Genomic DNA, 24913 nt, shown 5'->3' with positions numbered 1-24913 from the left:
TTTTTTTGTTTCCCTTGCCCAAAGAGATATAGTAGAAAAAATATTGCTACAAGAAATGTCCAAGACTTTACTGTGTATGTTTTCTTCTAGGATTTTTATGGTTTTGAGTCTAACATTTAAGTCTTTAATGCATTTAAGTTTATTCTTATGTGCAGTGTAAGAAGGTGGTCTAGTTTCACTCTTTTTTTTTGCCATGTATCTGTCTAATTTTCCCATCACCTTTTATTGAATAGACTACCTTTAGTTCATTGTATGTTTTTGCCTCCTTTGTCAAATATTAATTCACTATAAAGGTATGGAATTATTTATGGGCTATTTTGTTCCATTTATCTATATGTATGTTTTTATACCAATACCATGCTGTTTTGATTACTGTGGCCCTGTAGTATAGTTTGATATCAGACAGGGTGATTCCTCTAACTTTGTCCTTCTTTCTCAGGATCGCTGTTGCTATTAGGGATCTTTTGTGGTTCCATACAAATTTTTGAATCATTTGTTCTAGTTCTGCGAAATACACCATTGGTATCTTGATAGGGATCATGTTGAATCTGTAGATTGCTTTGGGTAGTATGGGCATTTTAATTATGTTAATTATTCCTACCCATGAACACAGTGTATACTTCCACTTATTTGTATCTTCCTCAATTTTTTCTTCAGTGTCATAATTTTCTTTCTCTTCTTTATATCCTTGGTTAAATTTATTCCTAAGTATTTTATTCCTTTTGAAGCAATAGTGAATGAGATTTGTTTTTTAGTTTCCCTTTCTGATAATTCATTATTAGTGTATAAGTTCTTTGTAAATTTTGGATATTAATACCTTATCAGATGTATCATTGGCAGAAATGTTCTCCAATTAAGTGGTTTGTCTTTTCATTTTGTTATTGGATATGCAACTGATCTCTAGATATTCTGTATCCTGCTACTTTGTCAAATTCACTTATCAGTTCTAGTATTTTTTCGGTGGAATCTTTAGGGTTCCCTATATACAACATCACATTATCTGCAAATAATGACAGTTTTATTTCTTCCTTTCCAATTTGGATGCCTTTTATTTATTCTTCTTGTCTGATAGATGTGGCTCCAGCACTACAATGAATAAGAGATGAAAGCAGACATCCCTGTCTTGTTCCTGATCTTAAGAGGAAGATGTAATATTTGCCCATTGAGTATGATGTTGGTTGTGGACTTGTCAAATATGGCCTTTACTACATTGAGGTATGTTCTTTCTATTCCCATTTTGCTGAGAGTTTTTATCATAAACTAGAGGCCCGTTGCATAAAGATTTGTGCAATAGGCCTTCCTTCCCCTGGTTGCCGGCATTGGTTCTCCTCCGGCACCCAGGACCCAAGCCTTCGCTCCAGCCACAGCAGAGAAGCCAAGCCTCGAGGCTAGGCTTTCCTGCTCTGGCCACAGCAAGGCTTGGCTTCTCCGCTCTGGCTGCACAGCGAGGCTAGGCTTCTCCACTCTGGCCGCAGCGGAGAAGCCAAGCCTCTTCAGCCTTCAGTCTTCAGTCTTCAGTCTTGTCTTCAGTCTTCAGTCGTCTTCAGTCTTCAGTCTTCACTCAGGCCGGAGCCTTCAGTCTTCGCTCCTTTCCTGCATATGCAAATTAACCCACCATATTTGTTGGGTTAATTTGCATACTCACTCCTGATTGGCTGGTGGGCATCATGGAAGTATGGTCAATTTGCATATTTCTCTTTTATTAGTGTAGATGGGTGCTGGATTTTATCAAATGTTTTTATGCATCTATTGGTATGATCATGTGGTATTTATCCTTGAATTTGCTTATGTGGTGTATCACATTTATTGCTTTGCAGATATTGCATCCCTGGAAAAAATTCCAGTTGATCATGGTGTATGATCTTTTTAATATATTGTTGGATTTAGTTTGCTAATATTTTGTTGAGTATTTTAGCATCTATGTTTATCAGGGATATTGGCTTAGAATTTTGTTGTGTCTTTATCTAGTTTTGGAATTACTAGTAGGATAATGCTGGCCTCAGAAAATGAGCTTGGGAGTCTTCCCTCCTTTTGAAAAATTTGGAATAGCTTGAGAAAGATGGGAGTTAGTTCTTCTTTAGATGTTTGGTAAAATTCACCTCTAAAGCCATCAGAGCTTTTGTTTGTTGGGGTTTTTTTTTTTTTTATGACTTTGTCAATTTCACTAGTTGTAATCTGTTTATTCAGATTCTCTCATTCTTCCTGATTTACTTTTGGAAGGTGGTAGATTTCTAGGAATTTATCCATTTCTTCCATATTGTCCAAATGATTGGCTTAATATTTTCTTACAATCATTTGTGTTTCTTTGGTGTCAGTTAGCACTTCTCCTTTTTTATTTCTGATTTTATTTATTTGGGCCCTCTTTCTTCCTTCCTTCTTTCTTTTCTTTTCTCTTCTTTTCTTTTCTCTTGTTTTCTTTTCCTTTCCTTTCTTTTCTTTTCATTTCATTTCTTTTCTTTTCTTTTTTTTCTTTTCTTTTTTTTCTTTTCTTTTCTTTTCTTCTCTCTCCTTCCTTCCTTCCTTCCTTCCTCCCTTCCTTCCTTCCTTCCTTCCTTCCTTCCTTCCTTCCTTCCTTCCTTCCTTCCTTCCTTCCTTTTTTCTTTCTAATGAGTCTTGTTAAAGGTTTGCCAATCTTGTTTATCTTTTCAAAGAACCAGCTCTTGGTTTCAATGATCTTTTGTATTTTTTAGACTCTACTTAGCTTATTTATGCTCTGATTATTATTTCCTTCCTTCTACTCACTCTTGGCTGTGTTGCTCTTTTTAAGTTTTTTTAAGTGTAAAATTAGATTGTTTACTTGAGCTTTTTCTTATTTCTTGAGATAGGCCTGTAATGCTATGAATTTCCCACAGATTTGGAGTTATTGTGTTCTCATTTTCATTTGTTTCAAGGTATCTTTTGACTTTTTCCTTGATCTCATTGTTAACCCATTCATTGTTTAGCAACATGTTATTTAGTATCCATGTCATTGTGTGTGTGTGTGGTTGTTTTTTTTTCAGTTTTTTTTTTCCTTGTGATTGATTTCAAGCTTCATAGCATTATGGTCAAAGAAGATGCCTGATATGATTTCAATCTTAAATTTATTGAAACTTGTTTTGTGTCCTAACATGTGGTCTACCCTAGAAAACATCCCATGTGCATTTGAAAAGAATGTGCATTCTGCTGCCTGTGGGTGGAATGATCTGAAGATATCATTTAAATGCAGTTGATTTAGTGTTTCATTTAAAGTTATCATCTCCTTGTTGATTTTCTGTTTGGAAGATCTATCCATTGATGTCAGTGGGGTGTTAAAATCCACTACTATAACTGTATTACTGTTAATCTCTCCCTTTATCTACAAGATTTTCTTTACATATTTAGATGATCCTATGTTGGGAGCAAAGGTTTACAAAGATTATATTCTCTTGTTGGATTGATCCCTTTATCATTATGTAGTATCCTTCTTTGTCTTTTACTATAACCTTGTTTTTAATGTCTATTTTGTCAAATATAAGTATTGCTAACCCAGCCTTTTTCCCTTTCCAGTTGCATGAAATCTCATTTTCCATTCCTTTAATTTTAGTCTGTGTGTATCTTTCATTCTGAGTTGGGTCTCTTGAAGACAGTATATTTATGAGTCTCATTTACTTATCCATTCAGCTACCTTATATCTTTTGATTGGAGCATTTACATTTAAAGTGATTATTGATAGGTACATATTTCTTGGCATTTTATGTTTTTAACTATATTCTTCTGTGTTTTTTTTCTTTTTTCTTTTTTTCCTTCTCCTGGCTCTTAAAGCAAGCACTTTAACATTTATTATATAACTAGAGGCCCGGTGCACAAAATTAGTCCACGAGGAGAAAGTCCCCTCAGCCCAACCTGCACCCTCTCCAATCTGGGACCCCTCGGGGGATGTCCGACTGCCGGTTTAGGACCGATCCCTATGGGGATCCCTCTCACAATCCGGGACCATTGGCTCATAACTGCTCATCTGCCTGCCTGCCTGTCTGATCACCCCTAAATGCCCCCCCGATGGCCTGGTCACCCCTAACTGCCCCCCCCCCCCCGCCAGCCTGGTCACCCCACTTAGCCTGTTCGGTTGTCCCTTCACTTGTTTCAGTTGCGACGGTCGCTTAGGCTTTTATATATATAGATACCAGTTTGGTGGTGACAAACATCTTTAATTTTTTCTTGTCTGAAAAGCTCTCTATTTCTCCTTCAATTTTAAATGTGGCCTCGCTGGGTTAAGTAGCCTTGGCCATAGGTCCTTGTTTTTCATCACTTTGAACATTTCATGCCAGTCCCTTCTGGCTTAAATGTTTCTGTTAAGAAATCAGCTGATGGTCTTATGGAGGTTCATTTGTAGGTAACTGACTGCCTTTCTCTTGCAGCTTTTAAGATTCTCTATCATTAACCTTTGACATTTTAATTGTGATGTGTCTTGGTGTGGACCTCTTAAGCTCCATCTTACTGGGAGTCTCTGTACTTCTTGGACTTGTATGTACTAGTATTTTTCCTTCACCAGGTTAAGAAAGTTTTCAGACATTATTTTTTCAAATAGATTCTTGATCGCTTGCTCTCTCTTTCTTCTCTTCCTTGTACCCATATCACATGGATGTTCTTACACTTCATGTTGTCCCACAGGACCCTTAAACTATCCTCATTTTGCTCAATGAGTGTGGCTCAGTGGTTGAGCATTGACCCATAAATCAGGACATCACAGTTCAACTCCTGGACAGGACACATGCCTGGGTTTTGGGTTTGATCCTTAGTAGGGGGCATGCAGGAAGTGCTGATGGATGATTCACTTTCATCATTGATGTTTCTATCTCTCTCTCCCTTCCCCTTTCCCTTCCTCTCTCTGAAATCAATAAAAACATTTACAAAACAACAAGAAACTATCCTCATTTTTAAATCTTTTTTCTTTTTGCTGCTCTGATTGGATATTTTTTCCTACTTTGTCTTCCAAATCACTGATTTGATCCTCTGCTTCATTGAGCCTGCTATTTATTCCTTCCAGTGTATTCTTTATTTCAGATATGGCATTCTTCATTTCTAACTGGTCCTTTTTTGTGGTTTCGATATCCTTTTTCATGCTCTTGAGCATCCATAAAATCCTTACTCAGAACTCTATATCTGATAAATTGTTTACCTCTACTTCATTTAGCTCTACTTCTGGAGCATTCTCACATTCCTTTATTTGGGGCCTGGTTCTTTGTTTCCCCATTTTGGCTACCTATTTGTGTTTGTTTCTATGTATTAAGTATATCTGCTATGACTCCCCATCTTGATAGGGTGGCATTATGTAATAGGTGACCTGTGGGACCCAGTGGCATAGTCTCCCTGATTGCCAGAACTGGGTGCTCTATGAATGCCCCTTGTGTGCATTGCATGGGCTTTTCTGTTGTAGTTGAGTCTTGATTGCTATTGGCCCATTTATGAATGGGCTCTACCATCAGGCTGGCTGACAGTGAGCCTCAACCCCCAACACAGTATGGAGGCTGCTATCCAGGTGCTGATCACATGAAACAGAATTCACCTCAGCAGGATTTAGTGTCTGCCAATGTTTCCCTGTGGATATGCTGCTTGTGAAGCTTATTGCATTCTGCTCTATTGTTGTCTGAAGCTGGCCACTGGGTGTATTGATTCTGGGCCTCTTCTGAGAGACTCTGGTGCAGGTCAGTGTCTGATACTGTGACTGGCCCTGAGCAACTTGTTTGGAGCTATCAGCAATCCACAGCTTGTGACTCCCTCTTCTGGGCCTGAGTTCATGTGGAAAGAACCAAGCTGCACACCAAGTTCTGCTTTTGCTATTCACCAGCCCAGGAGTATGTTAGGCAAAGATTCAAAGCACCCAGGGATTGCCTTTGCCTCCAGCTGTCTGTTAGTCTCAGTCAGTTAATGAATCTCTGGCTATAGTCCTCAGCAGGGCATAAGCTCCACAAGGTGGGGAGAGAGGGATTCCAATAGATGGGGCTATTGTTTCCCCCAAAGCTAAAGCTACATGGATGGGAAAGGTCTGCTTAAGAAAGATGGTTTCTGCAGTATGGAGGAATGACTCAGCACAGGGACCCAGGCAACTGTCCTCTAAGCTCTCTCCCCAGAGCCACTAACCCATGGTTTCTTCTCACACAGATCTAGTCCACTCTACCCTTTCTCTGTCAGAGTCTAAGGGGAGTGGTTACAAGCAAAATTTTGTCCACTGGCCCTTTAAAAGGGTACCTGCATTTCTAGCCATCTCTCCCTGGTGGACAGAACCCCCTGTGCTTTTCACAGTCAGATGTTTTGTGGGCACCTTTCCCAATTCTTGTGCTCTGGTCTGGGTAGCCAGGCTTGGGGTTTGGACCCTAGACTCCTCAGGGAGATACCCTGTAGAACTTCAGCTGCTGCCAGTGGGAGCCCCATCAACCCTCTCATGCCTCTGCTCATTGTGGCCTCCTTTTCATACCAGTCTCATTGTGGCCTCCTCTTTAAGTCCTTGTTTATAAGGCTTCTTTCCAACTAGTCTTCAGTTGATTATTAAGGATGATTTTTCTATATTTTAGTTGTAATTCCAGTCTGGTGCTGGGAGAAGGTCAGTGTAGCTTTCATTTAATCCATAGCCATGTTGGAATCGTCTCTATGTATAACTTTTGACTCCCTCAAAACTTAACTACTAAGTTTGACTGGAAGACTTGCAATAACACAAACAGGTGATTAACATATATTTTTATGTTATATGTATTATGTACCATATTCATTATATGTACATTAAGAAAATCATAAGGAAGAGAAAATACACTTTCAGTATTTATTGAAAAAAATCTGCATATAAGTGGACCTGCACAGTTCAAACCCATGTTGTTCAAGGGTCAACCATCCTATATAATAAAGATGTAATAAGCAAATGGTCATTACGCCATGAAGCATAATGACCAACCGCGTAACTACTGGATCATGGATCAGCAGGAGGGTGGGGCAGCGAGCTACAAGCAGGCATTGGAGAGCTACAGGAGGGGGCAGGGTAGCAAGCTATGAAGGTGGGCGGGGGGTGGAGGGAGCTACAGGAGTGCAAGGCAGTGGGCGGAGAGCTACAGGAGGTCAGCAGCGAGCTACTGGGTACAAGCAGGTGGTGGAGAGCTACAGGAGGGGGCAGGACAGCAAGCTATGAGGGGAGGCGGGGAGAGCTACAGGAGGGGGCAGGACAGCAAGCTATGAGGGGGAGGCGGGGAGAGCTACAGGAGGGCAGCAGCGAGCTACTGGCGAGCTACTGGTGCACAGATTCGTGCACAGGGCTACTAGTATGATATATAATTATATATTGTGATATATAATTATATATAATATATAATATAATTAAGCATGCTATTTTAACAGGGAAATATGTTATTTTAATACATAGTATATTTTATTTTATAATTATATACTTTATAATTACATATTATTAAATAACTATATTATCTAATATGTTACATGTATTATACCATAGTATACATAATATATATATTTTATTATATTTTATATATTATATATAGTTATATATATATAATTTTAAAGGGAAAATGTTATATTTTTCTGTTTCTTAAGAGTTAAACACAATGGTTACTTTTTTTATTGGTAATGATTGTGTTCATCTCTCTCAAGGCAGTTTCTAACTCTTCTGAGCAATTTAAAATCTTGTCCTTGTGAAACCCTGGAAACAAGTCTGTTTACATATTAGGCTAAACACATTCCAGGACTTGCTCAAATTCAAATTATTTTGTATACTTTTATAGTGCTTGATAAAAAGACTTCATTATTTATGAGAAAATGTGTTTTATCTTGAAAATGGTGTTCAAACATTAGCTAACTATTTTATGGAATGAATGTTTATGAAGCTCACATTACACCATCTCAAGAAACCTGGCAGGTTCATTGACCTTTTGCTTGCTTTTCTGAACATATGTGAATAGCACACATTTCTTTATAATTTATACTAAAGTATGCAAATGTCAATGGTATGAAACACCACTGCAATGGAAAATTTAATATATTACTTTAGTAATGTACTTGAGCTAAATGAGTGAAGGTTTAATGGCACATTAAAGAACATAATATGTATGACATTTTGAAGTAAATTAAATAATTTTGAACACGATTCTTTAACAATCAATATTATACTGTTAATTCTTCAACAGGCAGTATTATCCTATATAATAAAAGGCTAATATGCAAATTTTCCTCTCAATTGGGATTTTGACCTAAAGTTCGACGGGGGGGTGGGGCCGGCCAACCACCAGCGGCCCCTCCCCTCAGCTGGCCACACCTCCAGTTGCCCCCCAACCTGATCGTGGGCGGGGCTTGCCGGCCAACCTCTTGCATCCTCTTCCCCTGGCTGGCCCCGCCCGATCAGCCCCAAATTTGTGCACAGGGCCTCTAATAGTTTTCATATAGACACAGAGCATAATGATTACCCTAAACTCAGTATTTTCAAATTCATGTATGTAAAGTCATGTAAGCTGTACAACTTTCCTGTCAAAATAATTGGTTGCCAGTTTTATACCTGTTTCTTCAGCTATACCTTTTGATAATTCAAATTTAAAATTTTTTGTGAAGTAGATTTTGTAAACTGTAATGTATTTGCTGCCTTTGTGAGGTGCTGTATATTATATGAAATTCAATAAAAAGTAAAACTAATTAAGTTAGAATAGTAATTACTTTTAGTGTGTTGGGATATTGACAGAAAAAGAGCATGAAATGTTTTATATCTAGTTAGAGTTTTTAGTTACATGCATATACATATATAAAATTACATCAAGATATACACTTAAGATCAGTATATCTTACAAGTTTTATTATGCCTCAATAAAGGTATAATTATATATGTATGAATATAGACATACACACAAACACATAATTATATTTTTATAATTGCTCTAATATATACATACCCACACATTATGCAAACTTCTTAAATAATGACTTTTAATTGAAATTTCATAGTACACATAATTTTATCTTTGAAATTAGTTTACTTAATCCACAGAACCTAAAGCAGTGTGCCTCTACTATAATTTTGGATCTCAATCTAAGAACACATGTTTTACTTAAAGAATTCCCACCCTTTCCTCCTATGATAGACTGCAAAAATATGGTCACAATTTGTTACAATTCCTGCCATCAAGAAATGGAGTCTGTTTTTTACTCCTTGAATCTGCACTGGATTTATAATTTGCTTTTTTAATAGAATGAGGTAGAAGCCACATTATACTAGTTTTGAGCCTAGGTCTTTAGGGGCTCTGCAATCTTTTGCTTGCTACTTGTGGGAGTCTTGCCACTGCCACAATGAAAAAGCCCACACTGACTTGTTAGAGAATGAGATATCACATGGAGCTATTTAACCAGTCCTCAGATGCCCAGTAGGTGCCCACAGATAAATGAGTTAACTCAACTGAGATTAATTGAGCCTGTCTGCGATCACCAGAACCACCCAGTTAAGCCCAATGCAAATTCACAAACCACATTATCATGAGCTAAGTCAATAGCTGCTGTTATAAGTCACTAAGTTTTTGGGTGGTATGCAACAGAGCAAATGCTAATTAATATCAATATATTATAATTTTTTACCTGAAAGAGTAAATTTTTAGTAAAATACTTCCATTTTGGGGCCACAGTCTATGGATACTGAGAAATATGAGCATTTGTTAGATCAATACCCTTACCTGAATTGGATTCCTATAGAAAGACTCCTTTCCAGAAGATGGGAATGACATGGCAATAATACGTTCTGGAAGTCAAAATAGTCACTATTATGAATGTCATTATAGATGCCAAACAATATGTGACAACTTAATTTACTAATAACCAGACTCCTTTTTTATAGAAAAAAAACTTTCAGGATTGAAAATTACAGAAAAAGCTAACTAACCCTCAAGATAATCAAGATAATATAGTAAATTATCCAGTACAATGACCATTAAACTCCCCTGTGTTCCCAACTCAGTTGGTTCCAGCCATATGCAATAGATTTGTGTTGACCTCAGACTGGAGCTCCCCCGGTGGTGAGAATTTATTTCTTACTTAAACACCAAAGGAAAATGAGAGATCGGGGCTCCAGGGATGTTGGGAACTGCCAGGATGCTTTCCAGTGATCCTGACTCAGAAACCTGATATCTACAAAGCAATGACCTTATTCTCTGGGGTTCTAGGAAAAGAAGAGGTTTCTTTGGAATCCTTTGGACTTAGAATAACTACTCAATAAATTCTAAACCAAACAAATGGAGTCAACTGAAAATCCATTCAACTTCCTGTTTTGTAACCAAGTAGACCTTATTTGAGATGACAATAAAAACATTGTCAGGATTAAATTACAAATATGTCACACTACCATAGTGGCATATTTCTTCATGGATAAAGAATGCTTTGAAAGAACATGGCTTAGACAAGGCAAGAACAACAACAAAACACCCACATAATTACTTACACACACACAATGTAAGTAAATCAACAGTTAAACTTCACAAACCAGTAATGTAAGTGAGGTCTAAGTCAAATCCATCTTTCATGTATCGTCTTTTGTTTCCTGAAACCTGAGCATTTAAAAAAATCATTAATTTGTAAAACATAAATCAACATAAAAATAAAGATCATTATATAGACACCTATAACCCTTGCCAGTATTTCCTAAAACACATTTTTTGTGAACCATAAACATATTTTTCCCACTTACCATCCTTCTGGTCAACTTCTCAAGTTGTCTTTTTTGGTAAGCCAGGTGAAAAATTCTTATCAGAATGATAAGTCGCAGAGATCGAAGTAGAATTACCAATCTAACAATAAATTAGAAAGATCAAATTTTGCTTTGGAAACAAGATTTTCTCAATGTGAACTAAGTATAGAGCAGTGGTTCTTAACAAGGGATAATTTTGCACCTCTTAACTGAAGCTTCCCACCCAGCCCCCTAGGGGACATTTCACAATGTCTGGAGATATTTTGGGTTGTCACAATTGTGTGTAAGGGGGTGCCATCTAGTGGCAGCCCCCAGAATAAAGAACAATTGGATCCCAAATATCAATAGCAACGAAGCTGAGAAACTCTGGTTTAGAGAAATAGTTGTATGACAGACACTTAGATTTAACTTTTGTGGTTTAAGATGAATATTTTTCAGTCTTTTTCCCATCAATACAAACTCAGGATTTTTGTTTGCTTCTGTTACTTCCATCAGTAACAGAGGTTCTCTACAGTTGCTAACACATCAGCAGGCAGCAGGTTGAGATACTTTGCAATGGGCTAGTAGCTGGTGTCCCACCTACCATCAGAAAGAAACACAGTGGCAGAGAACTGATGGTGGGGACTAGTGCTTCCCTAACTTGAGTGTACATACTGATTGAGTAGGTCTAGAATGGGGCCTGAGGTGTTTTTCTTCTTCCATTTTTAGCAAGCTCTTAGGTGATGCTGAGGTTGTTGGTCAGAGGACCATTCTGGCTCCAGCTATTTTCAAACAACTCTAAAAGCCTATCAAATAATGTCAAATAATGTCAGAATCTGAATTGAAGTTCTGGGAAGCTGGATAGCAGGAAGAAGCAAGCTATTTGATGAATGAATAAGCCTAGTGAGCCACCCAACATTTACATCCCAGTACACATTTGCTCTTCTTTTCCTCATTACCAGAGTAGGAAGAGGAAGAACAAAAAGAAAAATCCATCAGTGTCTCATACACATTTTAGTTTCCTAATCCCTAATAGTTCTAACCTTGCCTCAGCTTTCTTAATTTTAAATACACTATACTGAAAATTCTACCTCTGTGTTGCTACCCATGTTGTCTACTTTTATGTTCCATTTGCTGTTTTTTAGAGAATCATCATTGGAGTCATTAAAATTTTGCATATGCTCAAATCAATATTCTCTGGTAGAAAAAACTAGGAATTTCATGTGTCATTTGTGGTTGAAGCTCAAATTCCAATAGTGGGAATTTAAAAATGTAGAGAAGTTGAAGTTAGTACAGAGGTAAGGTCCCTAGTTTTTTCTTTGGGTGTTTCCATCTTCTTCATTCAACTAAAGATACTTAGTGTGTACACCCTTCACTGGACCTACCAAGCCTTTAGTTTCCATGTATGTGGAAATTTGTCTAAAAATTTCATTTTCAAGCAACTTATCTGGCACAGAATCAGGACATTCAAAGTTAAAAAGATTACACAGAATGAAAGTCACAAAAAATGAAGAAAAAAATCTTTAAAAAGAGAGATGAATCATATGTTTCTTACCTGGGGATATCTTTAAAAATCTCAGAGTCATAAAAAATGTAAGTGAAATCAATTACTAGAGTCACTACAATAATGGCAGCATCCATGGAATTAAGTATATCAGAAAAATATGATAGTATCCTGTAGTATAAAACAAAAAATATGATTATGCCCCCCAAAGAAGAGATAGGGATATTGGTAAGAACACACTCATTCCCATTAATCATTCTACTTTAATAAATTATTTAAAATTCACTTTATAAACTAGACTAAGGGTATAATATTCATTAATATATATGTAAAAAAAGCATCAATTTGGCAATTTAAGCATAGTATGAGATATAACCAAACCATTAAAGAAGAGGCAAGCATTGCCTTTACACAGGTGCAAAAGAAAGGTAGGATGTTTGGCAGTACTACTGGGCAATGGAAGCTGAACATGACACACTTTTAGAGCAACTGGGACTGTGAAGAATGCACAACAGGAGCTTATGAGAGGAAGAAAGGTCCTCAACTTTGGCCTGCAAGCTTATCATCTGGCTTTGCACCTGCAGTGCAATCCCTAACCAGTGTTGAACTTCTATTCACTGAACCTTCCTCCCAGCATTGGCTACTTCAGCCATGCACTGGTGCTCCAGGGAAAGCTTTTCCCAAGTCTGAGTAGCCCTTTCAGCCTCTGAGTGACCTGGGAGTGGGCAGCTGTCCTTAACTCAAAGGCATTAGGATAGTTCATGAGGAAAGGAGACAGGCTGCCTTCTGAAATGATCTGGATGAAGGAAGGCTGGGGAATTTAGTCCCTAACTCCCACAGCAATCCAGCTCCAAGGCGTGGCTCACTCCATGCACCTTCTCAGAAAGCAGAGAAAAACAGCTGCTGCCTCAGTACCAAGCTGAAGGAATAACCATGCCTCAGATCTCCTGTGGACCTTGAAAAAAGTTTTTATTTTAACTGAGGTAGGGGCTGTTCGTGTTCTATTTAGTATTTAACATACTGTCAGCTTTTATTTAGATTCTGTTATTAATGAAATATTAATATTTATACAAATGTTTCACATACATGTCCTCTTAATAATTTGTATGTAGACACATTCCTGTCTGGCTCCATTTTGCAAACCCGAAATGGGTTTACCTGTTGAAGAAACCATCTAGAATACATTGTCAGAGACTAGAGGGCCAGTTGCAACAATAATATTAGAGCCCAATCTAGTATAAATTGGGATTTGGAATGTTGTTTTTCTTGTGGACCGTGCCTTTTAGGAGAGTTTTTTTTTTAATAAAGAGGGACACATTTGGTTGGGTTGACCTGACAATTATTTGGGGATGCTTTTCATAGCAGCACAAAATAGCTTGATGTGCTTGTAGAAAAATTAATCAAACTTACCCTTCTAAAAATACTCGAAGAAGAACATCCATGAAAAAATATAAAGCAATCGATAAAGAAATTGAACGATATTCCACAGGAATATACTTTGTGCGATCAGTAGTAAGTAGGTCTGCAATGACGAGGGACACATCCACAAAGACCAGCAAAATTCCAAATATTCTACAACAAATAAATAAATCAAGAGAATAAAAATAAACTATATTTAGGCCAATAGTCTGATAAGAAAATGTCATTATTTAAAATTAAACCGTGTAGTGGTAGTTGAACTGCATTGCCTTAGAATCTGAAAAAATGTTACTCAGTTTTCATCCAATGGCAGCAGTTGTTAAGGAAACAAAATTCCCACCAAACCACTTCATGTGATAATGTTCTTTCATCATAGACACATCAGATCAATACTCCAAAACAAGAATAGATTAACTGAATTAAAATTACATGCATCCATTTGTAAACTCTTCTTAAAATTTTCAAATTTTATAAGGGCTTCTGTCAATTTCTTATAATAATTAAACTTCATTAACCTCAATAAATATAAAAATTTGGTAAGGAGCCAAAACCGGTTTGGCTCAGTGGATAGAGCGTCAGCCTGTGGACTGAAAGGTCCCAGGTTCGATTCCGGTCAAGGGCACGTAACTTGGTTGCGGGCACATCCCCAGTAGGGGGTGTGCAAGAGGCAGCTGATCGATGTTTCTCTCTCATCGATGTTTCTAACTCTCTATCCCTCTTCCTTCCTCTCTGTAAAAAAAAAATCAATAAAACATATTTAAAAAAAAATTTAGTAAGGAAAAACAAGTGAAATCATGACTAATATAAGCTCTTAAAAGACCACTTTGGCCAATAGAATTTTTTATCAGTGAGATTTTACATATGGATGCTTTTAGAACAAGGCTGGGCACATGAGAAGGAATTCAATTTCATAAATACATACATGATTGTATACTAAAATATCTCCTAAGCTTTTCTTTTATATACATTTTTAATTTTTCTTTTGTTATTTCTGTTTTTGTTCCTTTTATTTATTGAATTTGTGCGGGGGGGGGGGACATTTGCTAATAAAATTATATAGATCTCATGTGTACAATTCTATAACACATCATCTGTCTATTGTATTGTATGTTTACCACCTCAAGTCAAGTCTCCTTCCATCACCATTTATTTCCCTTTTACCCTCTTCTATCTCCCCCCACCTCATTTTCCCTCTGGAAATCACTATACTGTAGTCTGTGTCTATAAGTTGGTTTTTTTCTTAATCCCTTCACCTTTTTGACCCAGTACCCCAATATTCCCCTCTGACAACTCTCAGTCTGTATTCTGCAGCTATGAGTCTGTTTCTATTTTGTTTGTTAATTTTGTTCATTAGATTCCACATAGAAGTGGAATAATATGCTACTTGTCTTTTTCTGATTGGCTTATTTAACTTAGCATAATACTCTCCAGCTCCATCCATGCTGTTGCAAAGAGGTAAGATTTCCTTCTTTTTTACAGCTGAGTAGTATGCCATTGTGTGAATGTATCACAGCTTTTTTATCCACTCATCTATTGATGGGCACTTGGGCTGCTTCCAAATCTTGGCTATTGTAAATTGTGCTGCTATGAACATAGGAGTGTGTATATTCTCTCTGATTGGTGTTTCAGGTTTCTTAGTATATATTCCTAGAAGTGGGATCATTGGGTCAAATGGCAGTTCCATTTTTAATTATTTTTAGGAAACTCCATACTGTTTTCCACAGTGGCTGCACCAATCTGCATTCCCAGTAGCAGTGCACGAGGGTTCCCTTTTCTCCATGTCCTCGCCAACACTTGTTTGTTGATTTACTGATGATAGCCATTCTGACAGGTATGAGGTGATATTGTGGTTTTAATTTGCATTTCTCTGATGATTAGTGATGTTGACCATCTTTTCATATGTCTGCTGGCCATGTGTATGTCCTCTTTGGAGGAGTGTCTATTCAGGTCCTTTGCTTATTTTTTAACTGATAGTTTGCTCTTTGGTGTTGAATTTTATAAGTTCTTTATAAATTTTGGATATTAACATCTTATCAGACACATCATTGGTGAATATGTTCACCCATTCAGTGGATTGTCTTTTCATTTTGTTGATGGTTTCCTTTGCTGTGCAAAAACGTTTTAGTTTGATGTAGTCTCATTTGTTTATTTTTTTCTTTTGTTTCCCTTGCCTGAGGAAATATATCTGAAAAAAATATTGTTCTGAGAAATGTGCAAGATTTTACTGCCCATTTTTCTTCTAGGATTTTTATGGGTTTAGGTCTAACATTTAAGTCTTTAATCCATTTTGAGTTCACTCTTGTGTAAGGTGTAAAACGGTGGTCTAGTTTCATTTTTTTGCATGTATATATCCAATTTTCAGAACACCGTTTATTGAAGAGACTATATTTACCCCATTGTATGTTCTTGCCTATTTTGTCAAATATTAATTGACCATAAAGGCATGGGTTTATTTCTGGGATTTCTATTCTGTTTCGTTGATCTATATGGCTGTTTTTATGCCAGTATCATGCTGTTTTGATTACTATGGTCTGATAGTATAGTTTGATATCAAGCAGCATGATTCCTCCAACTTTGTTCTTCTTTTGCAAGATTGCTGAGGCTACTGTGGGTCTTTTGTGGTTCCATACACATTTTTTGAATGTTTGTTCTAGTTCTGTGAAATATGCCTTTGGAATCTTGATAGGAATTGTGTTGAATATATAGGTTACTTTGGGTAGTATGCACATGTTAATGATGTTAATTCTTCCCTTCCATGAACACAGTTTATGCTTCCAATTATTTATATCTTCTTCAGTTTCTTTTTTAGTGTCTTATAATTTTCCCAGTATAGGTCTTTTAAATCCCTGGTTAAATTTATTCCTTGTACTGTATTTTATTAATTTTGATGCAATTGTAAATGGGATTGTTTTCTTAGTTTCCCTTTCTGATAGTTCATTATTGGTATATAAACATTCAACTAATTTCTGGATATTTATTTTGTATCTTGCTATTTTACTGAATTCTTTTATCAATTCTAGTATATTTTTTGATGGATTCTTTAGGGTTCTAGGTATACAATATTATGTCATCTGCAAATAATGATAGTTTTACTGCTTTCTTTCCAATTTGGATGCCTTTTATTTCTTCTTTTTGTCTGATAACTGTGGCTAGGACTTCCTAGCCACACTATGTTGATTAACAAAGGTGAAAGCAGACATCTTGTTTTCCCCGTAAGGGAAATGCTTGTAGTTTTTGCCCATTGATTATGATGTTGGCTGTAGTTTGTCACATATGGCCTTTATTATGTTGAGGTATGCTCCCTCTACTCCCACTTTGCTAAGAGTTTTTATCGTAAGTGGGTGCTGGATTTTATCAAATGCTTTTTCTGTATCTATTGATATGATCATGTGATTTTTATATTTCATTTTGTTTATGTGATGTATCACATTATTGATTTGCCAACACTGTACCAACCTTGCATCCCCAGAATAAACTGTAATGTATGATCTTTATAAAATTAAAACACAAAGCCTTTTTATTGATTTCAGAAAGGAAGGGAGAAGGAGAGAAAGATAGAAACATCAGTGATGAAAGGGAATCATTGATCAGCTGCCTCCTGCATGCCCCCTACTGGGGATCGACTCCATAATCCAAGCATGTGCCCTGACTGAGAATCGAACTGTGACCTTCTGGTTTATAGATCGACACTCAACTACTGAGTAACACCAGCAAGGCATGTATGATCTTTTTAATGTACTGCTGGTTCTGATTTACTAGTATTTGTTGAATATTTTAGCATCTATGTTCATCAGGGATACTGGCCCATAATTTTACTTCTTTGTAGTGTCTTTATCTGGTTTGGGAATTAGAATGATGCTGGCCTCATAAAATGAGGTTGGGAGTCTTCCATCTCTTAAATGTTTTGGAATAGTTGGAGAAGGATAGGTGTTAGTTCTTCTTTGAATGTTTGGTAAAATTTTCCTGTGAAGCCATCCAGTCTAGGACTTTCGCTTGTTGGGAGGTTTTTTAAAAAAAATTACTTCTTCAATTTCATTCATTGTAATCTGTCCATTCAGATTTTCTGAATCTTTCTGATTCAGTGTTTGAAGATTGTATGTTTCTTTTTAAAAATTAAATTAAAAATTTTCCATCATGTTTATCCCCTCCATGCCCTCTTCTACTTCCACCCCCCCCACCCCGACCCTGCTATCACTACACTATTGTCCATATCCATGAATTATCACCCTCTTTTTTTCTTTTTTGCTCAATCCATACAACACCCCCTAATTCCCCCACCAGAGCTGTCTGACTGCTCTCTATCTATGGGTCTGTATTTATTTTGCTTTGTATCTCAATTTACTCATTAAATTCCACATATGAGTGAAATCATAAGCTACTTGTCTTTCTCTGCCAGGCTTATTTCACTTATTAATGTTTCCCAGCTCCATCCATGCTGTTGCAAAGGATAAAATTTTCTTCCTTTTTACAGTAGAGTAGTATGCCATTGTGTAAATGTATCACAGGTTTTTATCCACTCATCTACTGATGGACACTTGAGCTGCTTCAAAATCTTGACTATCCTATCTAATAAAAGAGTAATATGCAAATTGACCATCACTCCAAGACACAAGATGGCCACCCCCATGTGGTCAAAGATGGCTGCCCCTATGTAGACACAAGATGGTCTGCAGGGGATGGCAATTGTGGGCAGTTAGGGGTGACCTGGCCAGCAGAGGAGGGCAGTTGGGGGAGATCAGGCAAGGAAGGGAGGGCAGTTGGGGGGGGGGGGGGACTCAGTCCTGCAGGGGAGGGCAGTTAGGGGGGACCAGGTCAGCAGGAGGAGGGCAGTTGGGAGACACCAGGACTGCAGGAGAGGGCAGTATGGGGGGACCCAGGCCTGCAGTGGAGGGAAGTTGGGGGGGACCCAGGCCTGCAGTGGAAGACAGTTGGGGGGGACCCAGGCCTGCAGGGGAGGGCAATTGCGGGGGACAAGGCCAGTAGGGAAGGGCACTTAGGGGTGACTGGGACAGCAGAGGAGGGCAGTTGGGGGTGATCAGGCAAGGAAGGGAGGGCAGTTGCGGGGGGACTCAGGCCTGCAGGGGAGGGCAGTTAGGGGGGACCAGGTCAGCAGGGGGAGGGCAGTTGGGGGATACCAGGACTGCAGTGGAGGACAGTTGGGGGGGACCCAGGCCTGCAAGGGAAGGCAGTTGGGGGTGATCAGGCAAGCAGGAAGGGCAGTTAGGGGTGACCAGGTCAGCAAACGAGGGCAGTTGGGGGTGACAAGGCCAGCAGAGGAGGGCAGTTAGGGGAGACCAGGCCAGCAAGGGAGGGCAGTTGGGGGGGACCCAGGCCTGCAGGGGAGGGCAGTTGGGGGGACCAGGCCTGCAGGGGAGGGCAGTCAGGGGGGACCAAGCCTGCAGGGGAGGGCAGTTAGGGGGGACCAGGCCTGCAGGAGAGGGCAGTTGTGGGCAATCAGGCAAGCAGGGAGGGCAGTTAGGGGTGACCGGGCTGGCAGAGGAGGGCAGTTGGGGGAGACCAGGTCAGCAGGGGAGGGCAGTTGGGGGGGACCAGGCCTGCAGTTTAGGGCAGTTGGGGGAGACCAGGCCTGCAGAAGAGGGCAGTTGGGGGGGACCAGGCCTGCAGAAGAGGGCAGTTGGGGGGGACCAGGCCTGCAGAAGAGGGCAGTTGGGAGGGACCAGGCCTGCAGGGAGGACAGTTGAGGGAGACCCAGGACTACAGGGAGGGCAGTTGGGGGGGATCAGGCCTGCAGGGGAGGACAGTAGGGGGGACCCAGGCTGGCAGAGGATGATGGGGGGGGGGGCAGGACAGCAGGGGAGGCAGTTGGGGGGACCAGGCCTGCAGTGGAGGGCAGTTTGGGGGGACCAGGCCTGCCAGGGAGGGCAGTTGGGGGCCATCAGGCCAGCAGGGAGGGCAGTTAGGGGTGACTGGGCCAGCAGAGGAGGGCAGTTGGCGGAGACCAGGCCAACAGGGGAGGGCAGTTGTGGGGGAACCAGGCCTGCAGGTGAGGGCAGTTGGGGGAGGGGCAGGCCTGCAGGGGAGGGCAGTTAGGGGTGACCAGGCCAGAAGGGGAGGGCAGTTAGGGGTGACCGGGCCAGCAGGGGAGGGCAGTTGGAGGCGACCAGGCCTGCAGGAGAGGACAGTTAGTGGTGACCAGACTGGCAGGGGAGGGCAGTTAGGGGTGACCAGGCCTGCAGGGGAGGGCAGTTAGGGTAATTGGGCCTGCCGGGGAGCGGTTAGGCATCAATCAGGCTGGCAGGGGAGTGGTTAGGGGATGATCAGGCTGGCAGGCAGAAGCAGTTAGTGGCAATCAGGCAGAGGCAGGTGAGCAGTTGGGAGCCAGCAGTCCTGGATTATGAGAGGGATGTCCGACCACCCGTTTAGGCCTGATCCCACCAGTCGGACATCCCTCAAGGGGTTCCAGATTGGAGAGGGTGCATGCTGGGCTGAGGGACAACCCCCCCCACCCCACCCCGTGCATAAATTTCATGCACTGGGCCTCTAGTTGTAAATAATGCTGCACTGAACATAGGGGTACATATATTCTTTTGAATTGGTGTTTTGGGGTGTTGTTTTTTAAAATAAATTCCAAGAAGGGGAATCACTGAGTCATAGGCCATTGACTCCATACTGCTTTCCACAGTGGCTCCATCAATCTGCATTCCCACTAACACAAGGGTTTCCTTTTCTCTACATCTTTGCTAACACTCTTTGTTTGTTGATTTATTGATGATAGCCATTCTGGCAGGTGTGAGGTGACATTTCATTGAGGTTTTAATTTGCATTTCTCTGATGATTAGTGACATTGACCATCTTTTCATATGCCTTTTGGCCATCTCTATGTCCTCTTTGGAGAAGTGTCTATTCAAAAAAACATTTTGACCATTTTTAAATGGGATTGTTTGGGTATTGTAGTGTTGATGAAGATTGTATGTTTCTAGGAATTTGTCCATTTCATCCAGATTGTCCAATTTGTTGGCATATAGTTGTTCATAATATTTTCTTAGAATACTTTGTATTTCTGTGGTGTCTGTCATTACTTCTTATCTTTCATTTTTTATTTCATTTATTTGGGACCTCTTTATTTTGCTTGATGAGTCTGGTTAAAGACCTATCTTATTTATCTTTTCAAAGAACCAGCTCTTCATTTTATTGATCTTTGGTGATTTTTTTAGACTTTATTTAGCTTATTTTTGCTCTGATCTTTATTTTTTATTTTCTTCTACTTACTTTGGAATTTATTTGTTGTGCTTTTACTAGCTCCTTTAAGTGTAAAATTAAACTGTTTATTTGAGATTTTTTTTGTTTTTTGAGGTCGGCCTGTAATGCTTTCACTGTGTCCCATCAACTTTAAGTCGTTGTATTCTCATTTTCATTTGTTTTCAGGTATCTTTTAATTCCTTCTTTGATCTCATTGTTAACCCATTCACTGTTTAGTAATATGTAATTAAACCTCCATCTCTGTGTGTTTTCAGCTTTTTTTCTGTGATTGAGTTCTAGTTTCATACCATTATGATCACAGAAGATGCTTGATATTATTTCAATCTTCTTAAATTTATTGAGACTGGTTTTATGTTCTAATATGTGATCTATCCTAGAAAACATGAGTATCTGAGACAAATGTACATTTTGCTCCTTTGGGATGAAATACTCTGAAGATATCAATTGGTTCCATATGATCTAGTGTTTAAGGCCACTGTTTCCTTAGTGACTTTTTTGTCTAGAATACCTATGAATTGATGTCAATAGGGTGTTAAAATCCCCTAGTATAACTGTCTTCTGTCAATACCTCCCTTCATGTCCATCAAGATTTGCTTTTTTAAAAAAATAAATTTTTATTGTTGAAAGTATTACATATGTCTCTTTTTTCCCCCATTGACCACCTCCAGACAACCCCCACCCCACCCCACCCCAGGCCTTCACCACCCTATTGTCTGTGTCCATGAGTTATGTATATATGCATACAAGGTCATTGGTTGATTATCTCCCACCCACCTTCCCTTCGAGATTCTGCACTCTGCTCCATGCTTCCATATCTCTGGATCCACTCCGTTCATCATTTTATTTTGTTACTTAGATTCCACATATGAGTGAGATCATGTGATATTTGTCTTTCTCTGACTAACTTATTTCATTTAGCATGATACTCTCCAAGTCCCTCCAAGTTGTCTCAAAGGTAAGAGATTCCTTTTTTTTTTTTTTTTACTGCTGCATAGTATTCCATGGTATAAATGTACCACAGCTTTTTTATCCACTCATCTACTGATGGGCACTTGGGCTGTTTCCAGATCTTAGGTATTGTAAATTGTGCTGCTGTGAACATAGGGGTGCATACATTCTTTCTTATTTCTTAGGATATATTCCTAGAAGTGGGATCACTAGGTCAAATGGGAGTTCCATTTTTAATTTTTTGAGGAAACTCCATACTGTTCTCCATAGTGGCTGCACCAGTCTGCATTCCCTCCAGCAGTGTACTAGGGTTCCCTTTTCTGCACGTCCTTGCCAGCACTTGTCCTTTGTTGATTTGTTGATGGTAGCCATTCTGACAGGTGTGAGGTGATACCTCATTGTCATTTTAATTTGCATCTCTCTGATGATCAGTGACTGAGCATATTTTATATGTCCCTTGGCCATCTGTATGTCCACTTTGGAGAAGTGTCTATTTTGGTCCTTTGCCCATTTTTTAATCAGATTGTAGGTTTTCCTTTTGTTAAGTTGTATGAGTTCCTTACATATTTTGGGTATTAACCCTTTATCAGATGTATCATTGGCAAATATGTTCTCCCATACAGTGGGCTTTCTTTTCGTTTTGTTGATGATATCTTTTGCTGTGCAAAAGCTTTTTATTTTGATATAGTCCCATTTGCTTATTTTCTCCTTAGTTTCCTTTGCCCTAGGAGATATATCAGCAAACATATTGCTGCAAGGAATGCCTGAGATTTTGCTGCCTATGGATTCTTCTATGACATTTGTGGTTTCATTACTTACATTTAAGTCTTTTATCCATTTTGAGTTTATTCTTGTTTATGGCATAAGTTGGTGGTCTAGTTTCATTTTTGTATGTATCTGTCCAATTTTCCCAACACCATTTATTGAAGAGACTCTCTTGACTCCATTGTATGCTCTTGCCTCCTTTGTCAAATATTAATTGAGTGTAATGACTTGGTCAATTTCTGGGTTCTCGGTTCTGTTCCATTGGTCTATATGGCTGTTCTTTTGCCAGTACCAGGCTGTTTTGATTATGGTGGCTTTGTAGTATAACTTGAAATCTGGTATTGTGATTCCTCCAACTTTGTTATTCTTTCTCAAGATTCCTGCAGCTATTCAGGGTCTTTTTTGGTTCCATATAATATTTTGGAGAATTTTTTCTAGATCTGTGAAATATGCTGTTGGTATTTTAATAACGATTGCATTGAATCTGTAGATTGCCTTGGATAGTATGGACATTTTAATGATGTTGATTCTACCAATCTCTGGACACAGTATATTCTTCCACTTGTTTATATATTCTTCTATATCTCTTTTCAACATCCTGGAGTTTTCATCCTTGGTTAAGTTTATTCCTAAGTATCTCAATTTTTTGTTGCAACAATAATTGGGGTTGTTTGTTTAGTTTCTCTTTCTCAGAATTCATTATTGGTGTATAAAAAACCATCAATTTGGGGGCATTGATTTTATATCCTGCTACATGGCCAAATTCATTTATTAAATCTAGTAGTTTTTTGGTGAAGTCTTTAGAGTTTTTTATGTACAATATAATGTCATCTGTGAATAATGAGAGTTTTACTTCCTCCTTTCCAATTTGGATGCCTTTTATTTCTTCTTGTCTGATCACTGTGGCTAAGACTTCTAGTACTATGTTGAGTAAGAGTGGTAAAGGTAGACATCCCTATCTTGTTCCTGTTCTTAGATGAAATGGTTTTAGTCTTTGCCTATTGAGTATGATGTTCGCTGTAGGTTTGTCAAATATGGTCTTTATCATGTTGAGATATGCTCCCTCTATTCCCACTTTGCTCAGAGTTTTTATCAAAAATGGGTGTTGATGTTGTCGAATGCTTTTTCTGTGTCTATTGATATGATCAGGTGATTTTGGTCTTTCAACTTGTTTATGTGATGTATCATGTTTATTGATTTGTGAATATTTTACCAGTCTTACATCCCTGGAATAAATCCCACTTGGTCATGGTATATGATCTTTTTATTTTTATTTTTAAATAAATCTTTATTGTTCAGATTATTACAGTTGCTCCTCTTTTTTCCCCACATAGCTCCCCTCCACCCAGTTCCCACCCCACCCCATGCCCTTATACCCCCCCCCACTGTCCTTGTCCATAGGTGTAAGATTTTTGTTCAATCTCTTCCCACACCCCCCCCCACATCCCCTTTCCACTGAGAATTGTCAGTCCACTCCCTTTCTATGCCCCTGATTCTATTATATTCACCAATTTATTCTGTTCATCAGATTTTGTATTCATTTGTTTTTTAGATTCATTTATTGATAAATATGTATTTGTTGTCACTTTGTTGTTCATAATTTTTATCTTTACCTTTTTCTTCTTCCTCCTCTTCTTAAAGAATACCTTCAGCATTTCATATAATACTGGTTTGTTTTGGTGATGAACTCCTTTAGCTTGTTCTTATCTGTGAAGCTCTTTATCTGACCTTTAATTCTAAATGATAGCTTTGCTGGGTAGAGTAATCTTGGTTATAGGTTCTTGCTATTCATCACTTTGAATATTTCTTGCCACTCCCTTCTGGCCTGCATAGTTTCTGTTGAGAAATCAGCTGACAATCTTATGGGTGCTCCCTTGTAGGTAATTAACTGTTTTTCTCTTACTGCTTTTAAGATTCTCTCTTTGTCTTTTGCCCTTGGCATTTTAATTATGATGTGTCTTGGTGTGGTCCTCTTTGGATTCCTTTTGTTTGGGGTTCTGTGTGCTTCCTGGACTTGTAAGTCTATTTCTTTCACCAGGTAAGGGAAGTTTTCTGTCATTATTCCTTCAAATATGTTTTCAGTATCTTGCTCTCTCTCTTCTTCTGGCACCCCCTTAATTTGGATGTTGGTGCTTGAAGTTGTCCCAGAGTCTTATTACACTATCTTCATATTTTTGGATTCTTTTTTCTTTTTACTTTTCTGGTTGGGTGTTTTTTGCTTCTTCGTATTTCAAATCTTTGACCTGATTCTTGGGATCCTCTAGTCTGCTGTTGGATCTCTGTATATTACTCTTTATTTCAGTCAGTGTATGCTTAATTTTTAGTTGGTCCTTTTTCATATCCTTGAGGGTCTCACTAAATTTCTCGGAAGTTTCTAGAAGATTCTTGAGTAACCTTATAATCGTGGT

At 38.8% G+C, this 24913-nt stretch overlaps 1 protein-coding gene across 1 annotated transcript in view; it reads right to left on the bottom strand.

Annotated features, from left to right (window-relative positions):
- Positions 1-24913, bottom strand: part of LOC308244098 (phosphatidylinositol 3,4,5-trisphosphate 3-phosphatase TPTE2-like) — a gene marked incomplete at both ends in the record, with an annotated part of 137167 nt that overhangs the window by 91681 nt on the left and 20573 nt on the right. The window contains 4 exons of the mRNA XM_080660133.1: positions 9663-9727; positions 10466-10529; positions 10670-10769; positions 13563-13724. Of these exons, the coding sequence (XP_080516259.1) occupies positions 9663-9727; positions 10466-10529; positions 10670-10769; positions 13563-13724 (391 nt within the window). The remainder of the gene's footprint in view (positions 1-9662; positions 9728-10465; positions 10530-10669; positions 10770-13562; positions 13725-24913) is intronic.

The sequence above is a fragment of the Plecotus auritus genome (assembly GCF_963455305.1).
Source record: "Plecotus auritus genome assembly, chromosome: 3".
Classification (NCBI taxonomy): domain Eukaryota; kingdom Metazoa; phylum Chordata; class Mammalia; order Chiroptera; family Vespertilionidae; genus Plecotus; species Plecotus auritus.
This window is presented reverse-complemented; position numbering and strand designations above follow the sequence as displayed.